The sequence below is a fragment of the Mastomys coucha genome, unplaced genomic scaffold, assembly GCF_008632895.1.
Source record: "Mastomys coucha isolate ucsf_1 unplaced genomic scaffold, UCSF_Mcou_1 pScaffold15, whole genome shotgun sequence".
Taxonomy (NCBI): domain Eukaryota; kingdom Metazoa; phylum Chordata; class Mammalia; order Rodentia; family Muridae; genus Mastomys; species Mastomys coucha.
In genome coordinates this window covers 120,764,394-120,789,023 of record NW_022196897.1, presented here as the reverse complement: position 1 = coordinate 120,789,023, position 24,630 = coordinate 120,764,394, and the positions used below count along the sequence as shown (strand labels likewise).

Here is a 24,630-nt window from a genome sequence, read left to right as displayed (position 1 = left end):
ATAGGAGGAGGGATGAGGAGGAACTTGGAGGAGAAGAAAGATAGAAAACATAATCAGAATATATTTGTAGGGGAAAGGCTATTTTCAATAAATAAAAAGATATTTCTTAAAATCAGAGTTTATGTATATTTCTAACATATATTTGCTACATTCACAATTACATAAGTTTCTTATGCCTTACACTAAAAGTTAATTTTATAACTTGTGATTTTCAGGGTATGGAAACAAAATAGAAGTTTCCTTCTGAGATAAAACAGACCAAATTTGTCAGTCAATATTGAGATTAACACCAACTTAAGTGATTTTTGGGCACACCTGAGGAAATATTCAAAATGCGAGCACAGGAGAAAACAAACTATGACAGCATATTGGACTCTGGTATCTATTTTCTCATGTTTTCATTGATAAAAATACAAGAAACACCTGATTTAAAGTACAACTGATCTCACAAATGGCATGCCTTCATTAACTCTTGAGTAAGCCATTTGACTACAAAGCCTTGGCTTTGCTCTCTGAAAAATGTGCATGTGCATTTAAATATTTATTCACTTATTATTTGTGGTAGTGCCAGGTCTCTGGGTTCCCTTCCTGTGAGACCATGCTCTCCCACTAAGCTGCATGCCTAGCACTCATGTGCATTGTTAAAGTCACATGATTAAAGAAACCATTTCCTTAGCTCTCGAACAGCCACCAGATTCAAGTAATCCGTGGCTTTCTAAAATTGTCTTAGGTTAACTGTGACTCATACTTACCTAACAAAGAAAAGACAAAATGTTTATTGTTTGTTTGTTTTAAAAGAAAAGAAATCTCAAAGTCAGACACATCAGGTTAGGGACTACAAAGTCTAAATTAATAACATTGTCAATAAATTGATTTTCATTGTCTAACATAGTATCTCAAACTTTTAGTTTCTTTCTTTTATTTTTTCTTTGTTTGTTTTTTGAGATAGTCTTTCTATGTAGCCCTAGCTATCCTGGAATTCACAGGGATCTGTTCCCCTCTCCCTCCCGAGTTCTAGGTTTAAAGGCGTCCACCACCACGCCTGGCCTCAAAGTTTTAGTTTCTAAAGTATTGTAATTTCTCCACCGTACAGATAAATCTCAAAGTCCTTCTCCTATTGACTATGAAACTAAAGTGAATATACAAGAAAAAAAATCTCTAGTCTTCTTTGTTCCCATAAACTGTTGGAAGCAGCACAGAAAATGTGAGTACAACAGCTCACACGAACAAGATTGTTTCCTCACTCGAGTGGCTGGATTAAGAAATAGATGCTGTCATTAAAAAAGATTTACTCTGCGTAGCTAATGGAAATTTAGAATAACAACTGTCTGGGCTGTTTGTCCAGACATACTTGTTTGTCCTGTGATGTTTTCAGACTCAGCATGCATGACTCTGTAAGTCCTGTCTTAATTTTTCTTAGTGATAATTATATAAGGATGCTCAAGACGGTTGAATGAGTACATGAATGGACAAAAGTATTACCCCTTGACGTCCGGAAAAATCTTTTATTCATTTCTGTTAAGATTAATTCAGCTCAGAGATTCCCTGGACCTTCTCTATGGGGCTCCATCTTTCAGCTTTCTAAGCATCCTCAGTACCTCTAAAACCCTAGGCTGTTCAATGTAGCTCTTGCAGTCTGGGTCAGCACTGCTCAGTACTTTCTTACAAGTGCAGGACAAAGAATCTAAATTTGATGAGGGGTCCAGTGATTTTGAGACACATTAGCACTTGAGAACTAAATAACTTATGTCCATATCCTATTGTTACTGAGAAGGCGAGAAACCTTCAAACCCTTATTTGTTGCTGTTGTTGCTTGTGTTTGTTAAGAAAGGGCTTGACTGTATAGCTCAGGCTGGCCTTGAATTTGAGATCCTCCTGCCTCAGCCTCTCATATTTTGGGATTACAGGTTTGTGCTACTATGTCCAATGAGTACAGGTCTTCAACATAGAAACTTTTATCCTTTGATCTGTGGTCTCTAAATTTTTTCATTGACAGTTTATTGTTTGTTTTGTTTTTAAATGTCATGAAGAATACATGTGTGAGCATGCACACATGCATTCATGTGTGCATGCTCACAGATTTGAATGGGACTAGGGCCTATAGTTCCTTCCTCCAGGGCTGTGATAGCAAAGAATGGCATCTATGTCTAGGTGGAGACATGCCATCATCACCTCCATTAAACACTTAATGCAGTGGAGGTGGTCAATCCTTTGGATAATGGGCCGCCTCTCAGGAAGATATGCCTACTTTAAGCCATGCTAACAAGACAGGAAGAATAATTAATGTTCCAGGTGTGTCAAGAGAGAGCCACCTGCTTTTCTGAGTTCTGCTCAAAACTCTTCTGTTTTTCTTTTAGATGCTAGCCAAAGCCTAAGTATGCTTTTTCTGGTGTGTTGGGTTTCCTCCACCATGGCTAACCTTTATTCTGGCTTAACTCAAACAGCATGGAACTCTCTCTCCTTGAGCTTGCAACTATGAATCCAAAAACAAAAACAAACAAACAAACAAAAATAAAAAAACCAAAAAAAAAAATACCCACTCTCCAAAAGACAACAACAACAACAACAAAACCCAACAATAAACCAAACCAAACCAAACCAAACCAAAAACCTTTCTTCTAGTTCATGATATAAGAACCACAAAGCCACTGGCTTGGGTAGTTTTTGTGGCCATTGTGTTTCCAGGATCCTAGATCTTTGGGGAACTGCCATGATCAAAGACACCCTGACATTCCAGTATCATTGCTATTTTGTCCTACTTTGAATAATAATGGTAGTCTATTAGCTATTATGTGTTAATCTAACCCAAATCACACACTTTCACTTTACCCTTAAAATAGGACGGTTATCAGAGGTTCATTTTTGTGTATGGGCTTTGGGGTTGAAGTGGGCTACTGAGGCCTCTTATAATTTGACTAGTTGACAACTGGAGAGTTGAGTTTCTCACTGGGGGGAGGGTGACAGCCCTATCCATATCCAACCAGATCTGCTTACTTATCACTTCTGTCTCATGAAGTGACAGAGGTTCATTTCCTATACTAGTTAAGTGGCCAGGCGTCTCTTCACATCTTGGTTATATACGACAAACCTATCCTTCCCGTGTGCTACTTGTGGCTTCTGTAGGGAGGTACTAATCTAGTCTCACTATTATGGGGAATGATGCTTTGTCGGAGCACACGTGCTTTATGGAAGTGATCAGATCTTACCTCCCAGCCAATAATAGCATTGCATTCTTAAGCAGGTCCACTTTATAGGTCGAGGGGGAAATAAAAGAAAGTCTAACACAAAAGTGCCTTATTATAATCTAGAGAGCAGCTAGATGGAACACACCAGAGAAATTAAAACCAATCTTCAACACTTCAACATCCGGACACACTCGGCCATCGCATCACATCACACGGGCCAGATGCTTTCTAGTGGGTATTATTTACTCCAAACTCACAAAAGGTCAGTGAAAAACTTTTCCTTCTACAGTTTTGCAGAAGAAGAGCCTCGTGCATGGAGAGGTTATGTGCCAGGATGACGTGCTCTGTGCTGCCTCTGGTTACTGTGGTTATTGGTTTCATGAGCAATGTCATTAGGCCACAGGGAGGCCTGCTGGTTTCACAAAAGCTTTTCCTTGTCACATTGTTATGAGCTAATCATTTTTAGAAGTCATTCTGGAATCGTTCCACCACTGGGTGTTAGCTGTTCTTGGAAAAGTCAGGAAGTTGTCCTAGCTTGAAAATAAGGAACAAGCATTAAGAAAAAAAAAAAAAAAAGAAAAAAAAGAGGACATCTTTACACGTGCTTGTATCGCAGCCCTGCCAATAACAAGACAAAAAATGGACTTGTGGCTTCCTTTCACTGATCTTACCTGAATGGCAACAATGGAGATCGTGTTAATAATCAGGACAAAATGCTTGGCCAAGAACATAGAGAGGCCGATGAAAAGTTGTCTATAAATTCCCAATTATTAGACTGAAGAAAAACATATGATTTTGTTATATGCTGAATACAGAGCTTCCTTTTCTTTTGAGAGGGCTGATTCCAGGACAAGTACAATGTTTGAGAAAACTTGGGCCATCCACCCTCATTTGTGGTTTGTGATTGCTATTTGCGTTACTACATGAAGTGCCCGCATGTTAACAAGTGATTCATTTCTTCTCAGTGACTGGTATGCTGTGGTTCATTTTCCCTACAGACTCTCCAGGCGTTTGCAGTAAGATCAGTCATGATGGATCAAGCTTCTAAATGAGGGTCTTTTAATCCAGAAGAGAGTCAGCATCGGTGGTTCACGTTTCGCCAAAGCTCTTATTTGAGGACTATGCTGCTAACATAGAACGCTTAGCAAGAAACTTCGTGGTCATATTTTGTTAACTCACTTCACCAATAGAAAAATGTGTATTTAGTAATGATATCCAGGTAACTTAAAATCTGACATTACGATGTCACTTTGTACTTTTTTTCTACCAAAATTTTAATTTAAATCTACAAAAATTTAACTTAAAAAAATACCTATAAGGCCAAATTTAAGAATATTCTCCACATGTAGAAAGATTTATCAGTTAGTGTAATTTGGAATAAGATATGATTATAACAGACTGAATATTCTTTTTGGTTTTGTAGACTTGGGGAAAAACATACAAACAATCAAACAGGAAAAGAGAAAACCAAAACAAACTCATGGGCTACTTTACAGAACTTTCAAAAAAAAAAAAATGACCCTAACGGAATAACTAATTGAGTTAGTTAATTTGCTGCATGAGAAAAAAAATACATTCCGTTACTGTATAAATTTGGGGAATAAAAGATGAGACATTTAAGACTATGTGGCTTGCACCTTAGACAGAACTAGAAAAGTAAATTACTAAAGTTAAAACCACCACCACCACAACAACCTACATCAGGCTAAAAAAACCACAGGAGCATCCAGGAGAGACATGAAATCCCTCACTTCCCGAGTGTGGCCAGTCACAGAGGAAGCAGGGACTCTGCCGTGAGGCACACTACCTTTCTTGGCGAGGCTGCTGTTGGGCTCATACTTCTCAATCAACACTTGGACCTGCTCTTGCTTCAGAGGTGGGTAAAGTATTTCATTTAGCCGGGGATCTCTCTGCTTCAGGTTGATAAAATCCATCATCTGATCAACAGTAAGGTACGGTTTGCTTTTGGCACCACTGAAAGTAATGGAAACACAGGAAATCACAGCTCTTCCCACATCTTCTGTATGCACGTGGCCACCGAGCAATCAAATCACGCTATATCTGGAAAGTCTATCATGGATTCTGACCTTGCCCTAAACACAAGCTGCTTCCCTGCTACTTCCATTTCCCAAAGCTTGGTGGGTTACCACTCTTCCTATCTACCACCACCCAACCTAGAGTAGCATCAGATGACTAACAACATCCTTTATCACACATAGCCTTTAAAGATATCCTGCTGATGTATCACTTTAAAAAGAAAAATAAAACCCAAATGTGCTTGAATACATTTTTTTTTATTTTCATCTCACTGAAGTTGTATGTTTACAAGAGTCTATACTGCTTTTATTTGCTTGTTTGGCTTGTGGAGACAAGGACTCACTGTGTACCTCTGTTTATCCTGGTGCTTGCTACAGTTCAGGCTGGCTTCAAATTCCTACTATGCCTCCCGAGCCAGCTCCTTTCACATAATGATAATAACAATTTATAACCATTATGTAGAGCTAAACATGCACTCAAAATAACACTGTTATTAGATAGTGTTATTCAAGTGCTTATTTCAATTTAATTGGTGACCCATGACAATTCAGTGGTATAAATGTTGTGGCTACTCAGTAAGTGTTGTATGGTGATGAAGTCACACAGCAAAGGTGTTCAATGTGCAAAGTGACAATCAGCAGCAGGGCTTGTCTGTCTGCCAGTTACTTCCTTTACCAACTTTAGATTGACTTTTTGCCATTAGGTAGATTTTGGTATATCAAGAAAGATAAATTATGCTTCCGTTTAATTGTTTCTTTTCTCTTTTCATTTCTGTGTCTCTTTAAGAAGCAATACCTAGGAACTAGAGAGATGGAGCAGCACTTAAGGGCACTTCTTCTTGCAAAGGATCCAGATTCAATTCCCAGCGCCCACAGGGTGGCTTTTAACTGTGTGTAACTCCAGTTTCAGGGAATCCAACTCCCTCTTCTGGCCTCTAAGAGAACTAGGCATATACACAGTATATAGATATCCATGTAGGCAAAACAGTCATGTACATTAAATAAAATACATCTAAATAAAAAGCAATGTTTATAAACATTTGTAATCCCTAGAATCAGAGAAAATCATATGCTGTATGTGAGGGTGCTTAGCAATCTCAATTTCTCTATCCTAATACTGTTGACAGGAATACAATATGTAGTGTGCAGTCAGGAATCCTTCTGCTGCATGAATCTTTCTTTTTTATGTTAAGACATTTCCTGCTGTATCCATAAGCTTTAGTCTAAACAAAGTCAACAGAGCATGGAGAAATGACATCGGCCATACATGTGTCATAGTAAACACATGCTTATAAGAGCAGTAGTTGCTTGTCAAGGCCAGTAGCACACTATCACCTCCTTCAAGCCACTGCTTTTGGACAATCTCCTTCTAGTCATAACGAAAGTCTGCCCTAGACACTCTATCATTGTAAGCTAGAAAAAAAAGTAGATTAAAATGCATCCTCTTACAATTCAGAAAAGATGTTATCAATTTCAGGTCGGGGACAAAGATTGTTCAGGAAAACTCTGTATACATCTGGAGTGAAGTCCTCTTGAGGGATGGAATCATTCTGGGAAGTAAAACAACAGGGTGAGCAAGAGCTTTCTCCAGTTTCTTTCCTGATTTTTCTTTGTCCCTCCCCTCCCCTTTTTTCCCTCCCTCCCTCTCTTCCTCCCTCCCTCCCACCTCATTTCTTTTTTCCTTTTTACCAAACCAGGCAAAACATCCAGAGAACATCTCTGAGGCCAACTCTAGACTTCATGTAGAACCTGACTTTGGCATGTCAACAACTTTTCTATTGATTTTTAATTTTAATTAAAGCTTAAGAATTTTATCCTGATAAACAATTGTTAACACAGTTTTACTAAAGTAAGTTATACACAGGAAGACAGAATCTGTTCAGTAAAAATGTTTAATGTACCTGTCTGTCTGTCCTTCCCTCACTCCCTTCTACCCACCCTCTCTCCCTCCCTACTTCTCGCCCTCTTTCTCTTTCCCTTCCACTGAAGCCCCTTGTTTGCTTTCCCAGTGCTAAGATTACAAGCATGAACTACCAAGTCTGTGTTGTTTATGAGGGTCTGGGGATCAAATTCAGGTTCTCGTGTCCTTTACTAAGTGAAGCATCTTCACAGCTCATTTTATTCTCATCTTTCTTTCTTTCTTTCTTTCTTTCTTTCTTTCTTTCTTTCTTTCTTTCTTTCTTTCTTTCTCTCTCTCTCTCTCTCTCTCTCTCTCTCTCTCTCTCTCTCTCTCTCTCCCTTTCTTCCTTTCTTTTTTCTGTCTGTCTGTCTGTCTTCCTTCCTTCTCTCTACCCAGTCACTTTCTCTGTTTTGGGTTGAGTCTTCTTCTTTAAAAGCAGTGGTAGAAGACAGATAGCTTTCTTTGCTATTTTAAACATTTGAAGTGGATGAATCAGTGGCATAAAGAATATGCACACTTTCATGCCCTTTATCAGGCTTTTGAGTGAATATTTTTAAAAGTGATGATCCTGGAAATAATACTAAAATAAAATCACAAACCCCAACTTTATGTTATTTCTCTTTAGAAAGGAAAGAGTTCATTTCAATTTACATTTTGAGGTTACAGTCTTCAATGAGGAAAGTCAGGGCAGGGACTCAGGCAGGGCAGGGACTGTCACAGAGGCCGTGGAGGAGAGCTGGGTTCCGTTATTTGTTATGTTGTAAGACACTTTTCCTAGGCATGACAGCCCCAGCCATTATTTGCTTCTGATTGCTCATTGTCCCATTGTTTGGGAAGTGAGCTACTGATATAAAAGGCCACTTCTATGATTTATGTTTTGTGTTTGGTTGGGCTGCCATGGAAACCGGAAGCATGTATCTGAGCCTTTGTTAACAGGAAGGACATTTTTCATGCAGCTTCCTATTTCAGGTATGTGCCTGAAGGATTATTTTTATTTTCAAGTCTCTAGAAGAAAGAAAACACCCTTCCTTTTAAACATAGTCATATATTTTAACTGTATTTTAATAGAAAACTAAAAAAAAAAATCATTGTTTGAAATTGTACGCTGCTTCCTAACAGACCAGAAAATGTAGCTCAGCACTTGGCAGAGAGTAGAGTTCCCATGTTCGTGGAATGAAAAAAGAAATGAAGTAATAGTTCCTTGACTAAGTCCCTTTATAGGAAGCAAGGCATACTATTTTAGAAAACTGAATTTTGAGAAAACAAAACAATGCGTAAGACATACAAAAGATCTCTGTGCCAACATACCGGGGATGCTTAGACACAGCTTTGAAATCATGAGCTCAAGAGCTCAGGTTCAAGATCATCAGAAATCCTCTTGAAGGGCATTGCTGGTGTTTTGCCACTCAGCATGGAGACAGGAGCAGCCCAGTTATGGGCCTCCAGATTGGCACTTTGTTTATACAAAGAAAAGTCTCTGACTGGAGGATGCCAGTTTCCGAGTTAGACACAAACTTGCTTTTCTGCATAGGCAAAATGACTTGGCCAACTTTTTTGGCTGTGAGAAGAAGATTTAAAATCATTTGCAAAAAAAAAAAAAATCTTCAATGGTACTATTACCTAACTCAAGTACATTCAACTTGGTTTCATTTATGAGCCCCAAGTGCGATACCCCACTCTGCTAGGAAACATCATTCTCCCTGACATCATGTAATGGACACAAGCCGATCTTATCAAGGGTATCATCCATGACTGGCTGACTCCTCATTTCTTTGCTTGGCAGTCTTCAGTGTCTCTCTCTGAATAGACACACCTTCCACTTGGGCTGTGCTGTCTCCTGGCTCTGTACTTCTGCTCCATTCCACTCATCCCATACTTCAATACTCATCTAACTGTGTTGTATCCTCAGCTGCACAATTATCTCTGTTGTTCTTTGGGGACCGCCTAGAACTTGCACTGTTATGAATACACACACACACACACACACACACACACACACACACACACATAATAGAACTTGTCCACTTGTCTAATATATACAATATGTAATATGCAATATATGCAAGTACCTGAGGGAATCTTGTTTTATGACTTCATCTGGATTCAGGCATCTAATATTAAACATTTTTAGTGACCTTCTGTTGCTACCATGACTTGGACTTTTGACGACTGGATTAAGAATGCTAGTATAATTTGAAGTATTATGATGTGAATTGGGGTAGCTGGTGTAGGAAGCATGAAGCACTAAGGCAAATGTGACGGGCTGACCCTTTTCTAGTTATGTCCTTACACAGACAGAGTCTTAACAGAGAAATGATGCTAAGAATTTCTGATGTCAGCAATAGTAGTTCCAGATCCCATGGACTTGATAACATCATGTCCACATGTGAAGTAAAAAAAAATAGGACCTACATATAGACTGTGTATATGCATATGCATAATATACTCAAAAGGGCAAGAGTTAATACGGAGTACTTGCCACTTGCTAAGCAAGCACCTCCTGAATGTTTTATTTGGTCCCTGGGACCACTTTTTACTGTTAGCATTTTATTGCCATAGCAGGGAGCTAGGAAGTCACGAAACTCTCCTGAGGGCCTTGGTAAGCCAGCTAGGGTTGTGGCAGCAGGCACACTTTGAGTCCGAGTGGTTCGAAACTGTAACTCACACTGTAAACTCTTGAGTTTAAGGTTCATATTCACTTTAGGATGGTGGTTTTATTCCTCTGTTTTACATACTTGTGTATTTAAAGAATCCTTTTATGATGAACTTGTATTTACCATTCAAAGAGTTTTAAAACATTTTATTAAAGCAGACTCTAATAGAGCTCGTAGATTTATTATCATCATTATCTTTTTTTTTTTTTTTTTTTTTTTTTTTTTTAGTACCTTATTCTATGTGTCTGGGTATTTTGCCTGCATGTATGTGTACCACGTGCATGTGGAGTGCCCACAGACTAGAAGAGGTGTCAGATTCTTTATAATTAGAAATAGTTGTAAGTGGGATCCAGGAATCAGACCTGGCTCCTCTGAATGAGTAGCAAGTATTTAACTGATGAGCCACCTGGCCAGCTCTAGCTAGTGTTTTATAGTGCGTTATTACTCAGTATATTTTAGACAATCAGCCCTTTTTAATATTTTTGTCTTAGAGTCAGAAAACAAAAGTTGAATTAGCCAGAGCCCATGGACTCACTACAAATAAACTGCTCATTGTATATTTAATTGTTGTGCGAATTCTTGAAGTATAATTTTGATATAGTGGTTTTAGGAACCACGACTGCAAAATGATGATATTTCTAATCTATTTTCAGAAAGTAAGGCAATGAACTGTAGCCACACAGAGATGTTCCTTTAGAAATGTCGTCTGTAGCATTTGTGTACAGATATGTGCTAGTCTTTAAGTAGACGACAACTTGTCTCCCTATGTATTTAAGCATACCTATTTACATATTGTAGTAAAATTTATGTTTAAAACAAATATATGGATTTATTTCTTATTTTCTTCATTGAAATGCAGCTTCACAAGCCAATGTCATGGCAAGACTAGTATAATTCCAAATGTCACCAAGCCCTTTCAAGTTAATAAGCCTTAAATCAAGGGAATTTGGTACTGATAAATTATTTCAATTCTCAGAGAGCTTGTGGGTAGAATAGTAATTTTCTGAATATGAAAAGGTTTTCACAGGTCTCACTGGAAAATATGTTTGGATTATTAATAGAAGGACAGTAATTGCTTTGTCTCATTTTAGGTATCATATTACTTTTTACCAATTAGGGTAACTTGAGGCTAGTGACTACTCTCTCTAAAGGAGAACTCTCTAAAGCAACGTCTTATCCCAGCAAATCATGTCAGCCAGGGTACAAGTTCAAGTGCATTAATTATCCCTAACAACGGGCACAAAGATAATGTTTAAAAAATCTCAACAGGATATCCACAGCATTTCTGGTAATGTGTCTATTTACTGAACACAATTAAGTTCAGTCTGAATGGCGGCTGGCTAGGAAGCACACTTCCACTTATGCAGAATTAGCTACCGTTTATATGACCCCCACGTCTCTGGAAGGTGTAAAACAGCCAGGTATATACTCTGGATCTTTTAGCTAAGCAGTGACTATTTTCTATACCCACTGTTCTGTACATATGAAATTACCACAGGATTATTGAAACTTGTTTTTGATGTGTTGTAGACATCTCACAGAAACTTTTATTTCCTGTCTTTGAAATGATCTTGGGTTTGTGGATCTTAAAAAAAAAAAGCATTTGAATTCTACAAGTCCTACAGATAAATTATAGCTTACAATGAATAATGATCTTTCAAAACTATAATGGAGGTTTGATTGTATCTTAAAATATCTTCAGTTTGTTTTCAGAAAATTGTCATTACATTTAATTTGCTAAAGATAAGTATTTTTCCCCCAATTTAAACATAACTCCTACTGCTTGAATCTCATTTTCCTTCAAATCATCTCCAGTTGATATTGGACTGAAAATATAAGACTATAATAGACATAGTGAATTATAAAGGCTCAATTTATGTTTATTGACTGAATTTTCGGAATTCAATTGTTCATAAAATTGTAGTTTACAGAGAATTGATTGATGGATTTGATTTTTTTCTATCCAGTTTCATTCCGTGTTTCTTCTTTCATTTCACTGGATGCAGAACACTAAGCTGATCATTGTATTTCCCAATTGTATTGAGGAAAGGTAAACTTAGAAGTGTGATCACAAAGGAGAACATATCTTCTCATGTCTTGTAATTCCATCTCTATACTTCCTTTTCAGGCTGAGTGTGAGTGTGGCCATTTCTCTGCTGGTCAAACTTCTCCCCAGACCCAGGCCTCTCTCTGTGCACTGTCTTTGGTAGAATGGATTTTTCTTTTCAGGGAAGCACCCATTCTGTTTTAGACAGCACTTCTTTCCATTTATGAATGCATCTCTTGGCATATTTATTCACTAATTCTCTCCAAATACCTTAGTGTTCTTGGAACCCAGGACCACACCACTTGCTCAGTGCCTGTAGGTGTGTGGCAGGAACTTGTTGAATATTTGTCAAATCAACAACAGGAATTACATTGTTTTGTCTTTCCTATGCCTACCAGAAAAGCAACAGTGAATGTGTCTGAGCATTTTAATTCATTCAGCACAATGAATTAAAGAGAATGGTGTGAAGAGGGAGTGCCAGAATACAGCACTCTCGAGGTCTAACAGAAGCTCTGGGTTTGATCTCCAGCACCACTCCTTCCAAAATAGAGGAGAAAAGAAAAGAAATAGGGCACAGGGGCCTGATTTGTGCACGGCAGCCTTTCTAGTATAATTGGTCATATGCACTTAAGAGAGCAAAATTGGTATTGGAAGAGGTATTCTTGTGACCTAGCAAAATCTTTCCTTTCTTTCATTTTGTTTTTTAAAGAACTTTTTCATGTTTGTTTATTTACTTAGCTAGTTTTGTTTTGAAGAGAGCATCTCATCATGCAGCCTAGGGTTGGCCTGGGACTTAGAGTGACCTCAGTCTCTGCTCCTGATTGCAGGCACTACAGGTATGCAATACTACACCCAGCTAGCATTCTTTCCAATTTGTTTAGTTTTCTAATGTTTGGAATAAGAATTGGGTGACAAATGTGCTCAGTCCTTTATTATAATTTCATTGTATGTTGAAAAGTAGATTTCCAAGCTCAGTGCATCAGGAACATGGCTAGTTATCTCCAGAGGCCCAGAGGCCCCACCAGTACCTAATGATCTAGATAAGGGCTTACTGGTTGCTTAGATACCATGTGAGTCTAATTTGGAAGGGAAAGGAAACTTCTACATATGCATGTGGTACAAAGTTCATGCAACACACTATTCTCCATGAAGTCCTGGTACCGCATCCTTTTAGAATTATATGCAAATGAATTGAGAAGGAGAGGAATTCCTCTTGGTGGCTAATGTATATGGAATGTATTGTGTGTCAGGCACAACAACAAAAGAGCATCTTGTGTGGTGGCCTTCTCCCTGTGAGCGGTGAGTGACCTCCAATCTCTTTTTAATATGCATCAATTTCAATAGAACTTGTGGGCACCATCTTTAGTATTTGTACTGAATTTATTTATCAACATGTGCGCCATGTACCAACAGTGTCTAACGAATACATTTTAAAACTAGAGGTTAAAAAAATGTTGAAGCTTGTTATTCAGAAGCTTCTAAAGCAGTGGTTTTCAACCTTCCCAATGCTGGGACCCTTTAATATAGTTCCTCATGTTGTCATGACCCCAACCATAAAATTATTTCATTGCTACTTCACAACTGTAATTTTGCTACTGTTATGAACTGTAATGTAAATATCTGATATGTGAACACTGTGAAAGGGTCTTTCGACCACCAAAGGGGTTATGAGTCCCAGGTTGAAAAATACTGTTCTCATGCATATTACTTCAACATTATCATTAGATAATATCCCAAGAGTAGGTTTATTATAAATGAAGCATTCATATCATATTGAAAATTGACAGTGTAACACACATACACACACACACACACACACACACACACACACACATTGATTGGACTTTTCTCCTTCCTTACTGTCTCCCCCTCAAATTCTGCCTCTCCCATACCCCGTGTCTGCTCTCTGTGCCATTCCTGCCTGAAGACAAGAATTTCATGTGACCGAGGGTAGCGTAGCTTTGAACTCACTTTGTAGCTGAGGCTGGTCTTAATATACTATTCTCTTATCTTCTATATCTGAACTCTTATAATATTGGGCATTTGTTGACATGCCCAGGTTTTTTTTCAATGACAACAAAGGGTCATTCTAGACTGAACTGTTGGGGATATGAGAATTAGAGACTTTAACAACTGGTCCAACACATTGTATGTATTAACATATGTTATTTTTCTTTTAGTTGTCTTTTTGCTGCTGCTGGTGGTCTTGTTCGTTTGTTTGTTTGTTTGTTTGTTTGTTTTTGAGACGTGTTTGGAATACATAGCCCTAGATGGCTTGGAATTCTTTGTGTAGCCCATGCTAGCCTCAAATTGCAGCACTTCTCCTGCCTCTACCTCTTGATTGCAGGGGTTATAGGCATGTAACACCTTACCTACCTCACTTATGGGTTTCTTAATTGCATCAAGCTATGTCTAGAAAGTACTAGGCAGTACAAGTTGAGTACAGATTTTAAAGAATCGTTACATGGTGGAATAGTAAAAAGACAGCATGCTCACTCTTGAAGATGGAAGACTACAAGCCTCTAGTGCAGTTTCAACGCGCTTCCGGTCTGCTGAAAACAGTCGATAGATGCTATAGAGGGAAAACATGTAAGAGCTGGTTAAAGATGAAGTGGTTCACTGAACACACAGATGATCCCAACTCAAGATATTTCACAGAGTGAAAGTTAGGTGGCTTCAAACAGTAATAAAGCAACCATTTTTTCATACATCAGTATCTATTCTCAAGGACTATGTGTATCTTTAAAACTTTCAGTGTCTAATATAAAATCAAGATTCTGAGAAAGTGGAGATGACCCAAGGAAAACTATCGCATTAGTTAATTTTTCATATTAATTCCTACAATAAATGACCTCCCCAATCTCCCCAATCTTGTCCCTTTGCACAATGTACCATTGTGCAAAGCTCATAGCTGGCTTTCATGTTGAAGCTGAAGAATTTCTGCGTGATGTTTTCTAATAGTGTACTTTTTTGGACCACACCTTTGTTTTTTTTAAGTAAGTGCTAGAAATTGAATATGACGATCTGAATTTGTGCATTCCATTAAAACATTACAAAACCCAGTCCAGTGCTCAGCACTTCTGTAGAGTAAAAGTGACCTGCCATCTTGCTCACAATGGCTTGTCTTAGTGGCTTTTTAATCTCTTGTTTTGTGACTTAAGCTTCCTGCCTAGCACTTGTATCCACTGGGCATTGAGAGCCCTGCCTCAGAGTGACCATCGATGTTACACAATTTACACTGCTAGAATAGATATGAATCTCTGCTGAATTCTGGGATTGATGCAATGGAATTTCTTCCCTCTCCCCTCTGTCTGATTCCTATATGTTCTCCAAAATGATGCTACAGGAAGTGGCAGCCAGGGAAGTGTCATGAGGAAGACAGAGGCTCTTGTTTGAGACTAGCATGAAGAAGGACAGGGTTACCACACCATTTCTATGCTTCAACTCAACCCGGTGAAGAAATAAATGAGACCCATGGCACAGATTCAAGTTTTGGGGATAAGCAGATGAATGATGAGAAACATGCCTGCAGCTTACTTTTTGAGAGGAATGCGGCCTTCAGGGGTGACCTGAAGCTTGAGCTTAGTATATCTGTGGGGAGAGCAAAACCAACAACAAAAAATGTCATTAATTTTAAAAAGCATTGAAAAATAGAATACAAGAAGAATTCATGTCCATGTGCAGCTTGCTGAATTTGCCAAACTATTCAAATCTTCAAATTGGTACCTGGATGGTGAAATGAAATACTGTCTCTTGAGAAACCTCCCAGAAGTTTTCATGCCTTCTGGAGTCAACCCTCATAAATCAGCAACAGAAATTGTCTTGCTTGTTTTTGTCTTTGCTTTGTTTTGTGTTTTGTGTCTGGCTTCTTTCCCTCAGTATTAAGTTTCTGTGCTTCATTTGTATCTCGTTTATAGTTATAGTTTGTTCATAAGAAATTCACAGAGAATATAGTGACTGTATTTACCTCTTCATCTACCTTCAGACACTCTCAACCACTGCAAGTGGGAGTGTCAACAGGAAATGCTGCCTTGAAACAGTTCTCATACCATCACCCAGAGACGCCACAGCCAGATTTGTACACAACACAGTCATCAAAATTTGTATGCTACAATTTCTACAGTAGCTCTCACAAGGGTTATCCATCTGGAACAGACATTTGCACTAGACTATGATCAGTCAACCAGTTTCACCATGCTGTGTCTCAGCTTGAACATCTTATTTCTCTCTCTATCTCATTCATTAGCATTATCTAGAAAAATGCATGTTCTACAAATATTTGCTAGACGATAGGGGGTAGGTCAGATAAACAGGGTGAAAAGAAAGGAGAAAGAAAGGGAAGAAGTATGTCTGGGCAGATTCTTAAGGTAACAAAAGGGAGATGGGATCAGTCCATGATGAAGCATTTGAGTGAAGATCTGGGACTAAAATTCACAGAAGAGAAAAAGAGAATGTGGCTGATATGAGGCGTAAAGCAAAGGGAATGGCTTCTGGAACAAGAAGGACGACAGAAGTTCTTCAGTGAAATAGAGACACGTGCATTACTGTTTCTGCTTGAGGTTTTGATTTAAAGGTCTCCCAAGCTCCTGAACCTCAAGAGTCACCAGGAGGAAGACACCCATCTCCCATTTCCCTGTTGCTTATCTGGTGTACATCATTATTTTCCTTGGTCAAGTAATTTTTAGAATGGCTGTTGCAATTCCAGGGTGATTCCTCATCTTATTTCCTTTCCTTATCCTCTTATTTTCCTTCTGTTTGCTCTTCCTCTTCTCTCTTTCCTCTATTGCTTCATGCAAATGTCTCTAAGGTCTGAAATTCCATTATGTTCCCATTGAATGAAGGAGGTAGGAAGTTCTTGTGGTATCCACCAAAATTCTCCAAATCTAGAGAAACAAGTCATATGTCATTCAATCTCTTCAAATGTTAATAAAAGAGAGGACACCGGCTGAGGCAGCCGAGGATGCTCTGAAAAGAGCAATCCTTTGCTCTGAATACAGCTGCTAGGGTTCAGGCCACCTCAGCCTGATGTGTACTTGGGAAGGAGTCATCTTTCCTGGAAGTCTTCCAAGTATGAACAGTAGAGAAATCTGCCCTCCAACTACCTATCCCAAAGGGAAATACATGTTTATGAATGTGAGAAGCCCAGGCAGCATAAACAAAAGCCTCACAAAGGAGAAAGGAAACTGACTCAGAAGGAACAACAATCAGAGAGACTTACGCTTTCTCCAGAAATGCGTCCCTGGACATGTTCTGAGCTAGCAGGTTTGTTGCCAAGCTGAAAACCTCATTTGTCCATTCCTGAAAAATATAAATCATAGTTTCATTAGTTTAAATACTACTCAGGTATAAAATATGCTTTTAACTCATCTGCCAGGAAGACAGACAAATCAATTCAAGTTAGATGTGAACAGACTCCTACCCACCCTTTCTTCTTTTTTTTGATAAAAGATCTAATAATTAAATTAAAATCTAAGTGATTCCTCTTTTAAAAAGGAATCATATACATAAAATACATTTTTCTATCTTTTAAATTCCCCATTGATAAAATCTCTGTGGTTCAAAAACTATACACCTTTACTGTTTTTTCTAATTATAAACAAATGAAGACTAATAAAATAGTTCAAAATGTGGTAAATATATTTTCAACAGAATTGAAAAAAATTCTTTTGCTTCACCACACTACCATACAGAAGATTTCTTTATGTTAACTAAATCCTAGTCAGATGCAGCTCAATGTCAATCAACATGAAACTCTCTCTTCTTCACACCCTGGGAATCCCTTGCTACTCTCTATACCTCACACAACCACCAGTGATCCCACTTGGCTTCCAAGAAAATGTAACATGACATGTTACATAAAGAGGGTTGCACTTCCATTCATGGTGATGAATCTGAGCACATAATGATAATTTGTTTTGCTAAGTAATGATGAGAGGACAGTTAAATCTGGCATTGTTGGGTTTGCCTGTAGGTTCCTCCATTATGAACCATCTCTTCACGAACCTCCATCATGTTCCTTAGTTCCCATTACACTTTTTCCTTATAAGTCTGTTGAGATTAGCTTTCCATATTTGGATGCTCACCTGTTTGGGATATATGTACTTAAGATGGTCATATTCTCTTAGTAAACTGATCCTTGGTCAGAATGCATAGCATTGTCTTTAAAAGATTTTTTTTAACTTAATATCTACTTTATCTAATATTCAGTGACCATAAGTGGAAGTGGTCATCCTGGTTAGCATTAGTCTGCCGTAGTTTTCTTTCACCCCTTAATTAAACTGTCAGTTTACGTGTGTCCTAAAGTGAGTCTCCTACAGCAGTATGTTGTTGGATCTTCTTTTTAAAAAAACATTCTAACTAGTCAGTCTGCATCTATTAATTAGAGAAGTTACTCCAGTTACATTAAATTATTGGTGTGTGTGTGTGTGAGAGAGAATTTACTGCTGGCATTTTGTTAGTTTCATACAATATATACTCAATTCTATTTTTGTGGGGCTTTTTTTTTTTTGCTTTAAAATTAATTAATTAAAACACTTTTACAGATTTATGCAACACATTCTGGTGATCATTCCTCCCTTTTTATTTTTATTCCCATCCCTGCTGGTCCTGTTTTCCCCTACATATATCTTTCCTATATTCATAACTTGTGGGTTTTGTGTTCCACAGAGTTTAACTAGGTTGTTTGAGTGACCATGGCTTGGGCAGTATCTATTAAGAGTCTCACAGGCTCAAGAGCAAGTGTAAAACTAGGCAATTTGCTTTCCTGTCTCTCAGAATCAGGTAGTTACCAATACTTTATCAGTAAGTGGTAGGACCCTGTGAGCCCCTTCTCTATTCAGAGATGACTGTTGATGATCCCAAGGTGTGGTCCAGTGCTGGTGGGTACAGACGCCACAAGTTCATGATTATCATATCCTGGCCATGTTTAGAAGATAGCTTTTTGTAGATCATCTCCTTATCTCCTGGCTCTTAAATTCTTGGTTCAATGTCACAATCAATGCTCTGTGAGCCTTAAAGAACTGGCATAAACATATTTTTGGGGGGCTGAGTCCTCAACCATCCTTTAGTCTCAGCATTTTGCATAACCATGGCTCTCTGCATTTATATCTGTTCAATGCAAAGATAGGCTTCTTTGAGTTAGGCTGAGAGTAGCCTTTGTCTGTGAGTATACAGAGATACTTAGAAGGTGGTTTGATGTGATGTCAACTTAGCTATGCACCAGTAGTAGGTGTCTCTCACAGGCATAAGTTAGCCTCAGTCATGTCCTTTTGACCAGATTTATAGTGCTAGGCACATATTCCTGCTTATGGAGTGGGCATTATGTCAAATCAGGGAGCCTGTGATCACCCCTATTCAAGTTGTGCCATGGTTACTACCATGAGCATAGCTTGAGCTTTGGTATTATAGTTTATAGATTTGGCATCTGGGTAAGACCAATGATGCCTTTACCACCTCCTGCTCCCACACCCTGCAGAACACTATCTGGCACTATGCAATACCAGCATGGAAGGAGCTCAAATAGTTCTGGAGGACAGTCTAGAATCTTGTGATCTTTGTATTTATTACAAAATAATGCATTTAGTTCAGCATTTTCATACCTTATACTTGTTATTTTTATTTTATTTTTTGGTTTTTGAGACAGGGTTTCTCTGTATAGCCCTGGCTGTCCTGGAACTCTCAGTCTGTAGACCAGACTGGCCTTGAACTCAGAAATCTGCCTGCCTCTGCCTCCCAAGTGCTGGAATTAAAGGTGTGCGCCCCCAGTACCCATCATACTTGTTATTTTTACTACTGATTTTTACTAATCTTTACATAGCATCTTTAAAATTTATTATTGCTGGCTTCCCGACTTAAACCCTAATAATGTGCTATCATGCAATATGGGATGCTTTGTACAGGACTGGAAGAACAGTGGGTCAAGAATAATTGGGAAGGGAAGACTGATGGCTTAAGACAAGAAACTAACCGGAAGAAGGAGCAGTGAGCAAACACATTAGGAGCTACAAGGAAGTGATCCGATAGGAATGAGCAGATAGGATAGCAAGTGAAAATGTAACAGTGCTAGAAGCCCACTCCCTGGATGGGCAGTGAGAGGCGGGGCAAAGCTCAGCACTAAGAGGATCATCTGACAACAAGGAAATGCTGAAGCTGAGGCTGAAACTGCAAAGATGTAGACCTTAGGAGGTGGCACCAGTGTGGGTGAGGGACCCTGCAGCTCTCACCTTTACAGATTATAGATCCAGGATTTAAAACAATAGCACGTGACAATTACAAAGGGAAGATAAAATCATACACGACCAAACTTGAAGTGCACACAGAAGACCATCAAAATACTGTTTTTAACAGTGTCAAAAGCAATTTTAATAAAATTAGATAGTTTGAAAATAAACAATCAACATTGCCACTGGTTTTAAGACTTTTTAAAAAGTATTTTCTGGATTAAAGTCGAACTTTAGATTTATCATGCTTTATGGCAACTTTGTGTTATAGTGAAAATATTTGTAATTGAGGTCATTATGTAGTCTTGTAGGTGTTTTTTTTTTTTTTTTTTTTTTTTTTTTTTTTGAACATTGGTTCTCAACTTATGGGTCATGACCCCTTTGAAGGTTGGATATCAGCTGTTTTATATATCAAATATTTACATTGAGACTCATAATAGTAGAAAAATTATAGTTATAAAGTAGCAACAAACTAATTTTATGGCTAGGATCATCATTACAACATAAGAAACAGTATTACAGGGCCACAACACTCGGAAGGTGGAGAACTACAGGTTGAGAGCTAATTTCAAGCCAAAGAGTAAAGGAATTAAAAATAATTCTAGAGACTTAATTTTAGTCTGACATTTTTTGGTTGAAAACATAAGTCTTCCACTATATCTAGTCCAATAAGAATATAGTGTGAGCCAAGTGGAATTTGAATTTTCTAGTAACCAAATTTTACAATAGAAAAATGTACATAAAATTACTTTTACTAAGACCTTTAATCTAGTTCAGCATTTTACCTGTTTGAGTATTACTGTGCTACCACAATAAGAAAATTCACCCAACCTCACTTGATGGGTGAGTATAAATGTGGATGTAAAAATGAAAATTGTATAATAATTACCCCCATGGTATATATAGAAGGTAATTATAAAACATGAATTACTTTCATGTTTAGACTTGAATTTTATCCTCACGATTTCTCATCAGAATAGAAAGAAATTCCAGAATTATAGGCATTTCTGGACTTGTGAATTTTCAGGGATGGATGTTCAACCTGTATTCCACACATAAGAAGTACATCACGAACGAGATACTTCATTTTCTCTTAGCACACTGAACTGAAATAAGGCATGGATTTGTGTTCCCCAAGCTTCCTGGATGCACACAAGCTCCAGTTCTCAGTCCTGTACTCAGGGCGTTTACTTGTGGCTGAGGCTGCCAATTGGTCAGCCTTGGTCTTTTTACATCCACTGGTCTTTCTGTGGCCCCTTTCACTGAAGAAAGTAGCATTCTTACTTTGGGTTGCCCAGAAGTAGTTCCCAAGATGATGTTTTATATGGATTGGCCTTATAACAGTGTTCCATGGCAAAACTTAAGAGTAGCAAGGGCTAGTCTGAGAGGAGGGAGACAGGTGAGCATCAAGTCAAATCCCTGGGTGATTAACAACGCTTTAATACCACCCTGTGTAGAAGATATCTCAGAACTGAGCTTGCTGGCCAGTGAGGAGGAGCATGTCTGTGGTAATGACTGTGTTTTGATGAAGGGTCTGAAGAGGCTGAGAAAGCCTTAAGACACCCTGGTCTCCTCCTCACTATCTATGTTCTCCAGGGGGAGCCGCCAACAAATAGCACTTGCTGGGCAGTGAAAGTAGAATCAGAAAGAACATGGTCAGAGCCATACTAGAGTCTCTCCCAGTATAGAAACAAATGTTTCAGGATTCTTGAAGGAGAGAAGTAGCCGTTATGTAAGAGGAAGGAATGTACAACCAAGCTTTGGGAAAAACAGTCAATGAATGGAACAACGTTTCCCGAATTTTCATGTGCATCTACACCAGAGATTTGGTGAAGAGTGTTTGCTCCTTTGGTCGATCTCAGGAGGGGGCATAGGTCCTGTTTTTCTCCAGTGCTTTTGGGCAAGGTCTTTGCTGCAGCAGGGCACGAATGGCTTTGTTCTAGAATAAACACGTAGCACCACCTGAAAACCTGTTAGAAATGTTGGTTTCAGGCTCCATACTGCATCAGAATCTATACTAACTCAGTAAACCTTTATGTGATTTATACATGTCAACATTTAAATATATGGCTAGGCCAAAAGCAGTCCTGTGAAGGAGCAGGATCTGACTTGGGAAGCTTTAGCACAGTCTTTTGTTTATTCCCTCTTCAATTAAATAAATAAATGATTTGGGGGCTGTTGTGTAGCTCCCAAAGACCTTCAGTTGTGTTAGGCACAGCCTGGCTAAAGAGAAGGGGCCAGAGTACAATGAAGTATAAGGAAATCAGAGTCACTATTTGGGATCAAATTACTGGTTTCTTGGACTTCCAACTTGAACTCATTATGAGGCTACGGAATATGCTTCACCGTAGAGCCAAGGGATCTTACTGGGGCCTTGTCTTCATAAATCTAATGCTGAGTCTTAGTTACTAGCAGGGCAGCTCCTTTGCTCTACAGAAACTGCTCTTTTCCTTTCCAAGGAAACCAAGTACTCACAGTCACTCCACTTGGCTTGGCTCCAGCTATTTAAATCTTGAAACTTCTTACAGGACATTTCCTGCCTCAGGCTTAATCTCACTCATAGGACAAAGATCTTAACCTGAGAACATGACCCTAAAGACCATCTGCCGTTGAATCTGCTGAAGTTTCAGTGTTCCCGTGTCTATTCCTTCTCCTCTCAAGAGCCAGTTTAGACAGGTCAAAAGATACTTTTTCTACCATGTCAAGAAGGTGGTGCCCTTTTATTTCTAAAGCAATGTCATAGAATTTGTGGCATGTCATTTCTAAACATGTATGTGGCATATGTGTTTGCTTAGTACTATGAACACTTATTAGTCACAAAGATCAGTTACACTGATAACAGCTGTTTGAATGTTTACTGTATTCTGAAAAAAAAGATCTTTGCATCCAGTTACCGACTCTCAGTCTTTTACTAGGAGATGAGTAGCTACCATCCTTATTTTACAGAATGGCTCATGGATTCAAAGCATTTATAACTTATGTTTTAGGGTTAATACTGCTTAGGATCAGATCACTCGTTTCTTGTACTCCAAACCTGAATTTTTAGATGCTGTGCACTTTGTTGTGTTGCTCTAGAAAAATTCAAACTAAGCAACACAATCAAACAGATAAATATACCCACTGAACTAAATTCTATGTCAACTTCCTATGGCCAGGTTACTTGTAAGCATTTGTAAATAACCAACTCTTAATCCTCACAATATCATCTGAAAGACAGTCTATTATCAACAGATGAGAAAGTGGATACAAAGTTGTTCAATACCTAGCTTTGGTTAGCACAGATAGCTAGGGACACCTGGAATTTGAACCTGCCCTTGCCTCTTGCGAACACTTTACCGCTACCTAACAAGGATGAAGTAAACACAGTTGGAGAGAAACAAGAAAAAAATATAATGGACAGAATATGGGGCCCACCACAAAACACAGAGCTGATGTTTTGTAGCCCTGATGGAGATGGGCACCAGCTCAACTCACATTTTCCTTTAGTTCATGTACAGAAAATAAAGAGAAAAGTTGAGCCCTAACATGACTCATCCTTGTCTTTCGTCCAAATCCCAACCATGCCAATGTGGTAGATCAATTAAATGCTCCCAGTTCTGAGAACAGAAAGGAATTCTCCAGGGCAAATTCAGCTTCTGGCTAAGATGAATCAACACACAGTGTCTTTGAAAGAAAATGTCATTTTTGTCAACGTTTCAGTTTTCTACTACCCCTGATTCATGGTATTTGGAATGTTCTAATGCATTTATATTACCTTTTATTTTTCAGTATTTCATTCATTTTGCTATACATACAAAACACATAGTATGTGTTTTTAAAAATATATACTTAAAACATTGCAAACTCTTGCAATACAGTTTATACTGATTCTTCCCACGTTTCCCTTTTTTTCCCTTCCAGGAACAAGTTCTACTTTGAAAGGTAAATATCAACACCACATCTATTTTTATAAGTATTCTGAAGAGAATAGTATAGATAGGGGTCAGTAGACTAAGGTTGGGGGGGATTAATCAAGCCTGCTGTTTGATTTATAAATAAAGTTTTATTAGAACATAGACACACTTCTCATTTTTGTATGTCTGTCTGTTTTCATGTTGTAATGGCAGAGGTAACTAATTTTAATGGAACTGACCCTTGAAATGCAAACAGTATGGGACCTCTTCTCGACAATGTTTCCTACCACTTATTAGGGCCCCCTGTATGTTTGAAATTAGTGCATCTGTTTCTTAGCTATAGGCTGTTTGTAATCAATATTGTTTCTTTAAAACAATGGTATTTTATATAGGCCCACTTAATTTTAACTCCCACATTCTTTCACTACAGAAATGTGTAATTTGAGAATCTCTACTTTTATGGATGGATATTTGTGTTTATTTCTTTAGAAATGTTTGCCTTATACTTCATCGTGTCTTAGGAAAGCCTCAAGAATTCTCTTCTCCCAGAGCATCAGCAGCTACTTCTGTGGCCATGCCCTTCTCATAGAATGTACAATGCTTCTGTTCATCATCTACTTCAATGACTTTCTGACAGCCAGTGGCAGGGAAGGAGGAATTCAGCTTCATCTTGACACAGCCGACCGCCTAGGAGTC

General features: G+C 38.4%; 1 protein-coding gene across 4 annotated transcripts in view; it reads right to left on the bottom strand.

Moving 5' to 3' along the window:
• Plcb1 (phospholipase C beta 1) overlaps positions 1 to 24,630 on the bottom strand; it is a 680,822-nt gene that overhangs the window by 203,922 nt on the left and 452,270 nt on the right. For all 4 annotated transcript variants that reach the window (XM_031372013.1, XM_031372014.1, XM_031372015.1 and 1 more), the window contains 5 exons: positions 17,041 to 17,120; positions 15,360 to 15,413; positions 14,319 to 14,394; positions 6,671 to 6,771; positions 4,993 to 5,159 (listed from right to left, as the gene is read on the bottom strand). In XM_031372013.1, the coding sequence (XP_031227873.1) occupies positions 4,993 to 5,159; positions 6,671 to 6,771; positions 14,319 to 14,394; positions 15,360 to 15,413; positions 17,041 to 17,120 (478 nt within the window). The remainder of the gene's footprint in view (positions 1 to 4,992; positions 5,160 to 6,670; positions 6,772 to 14,318; positions 14,395 to 15,359; positions 15,414 to 17,040; positions 17,121 to 24,630) is intronic.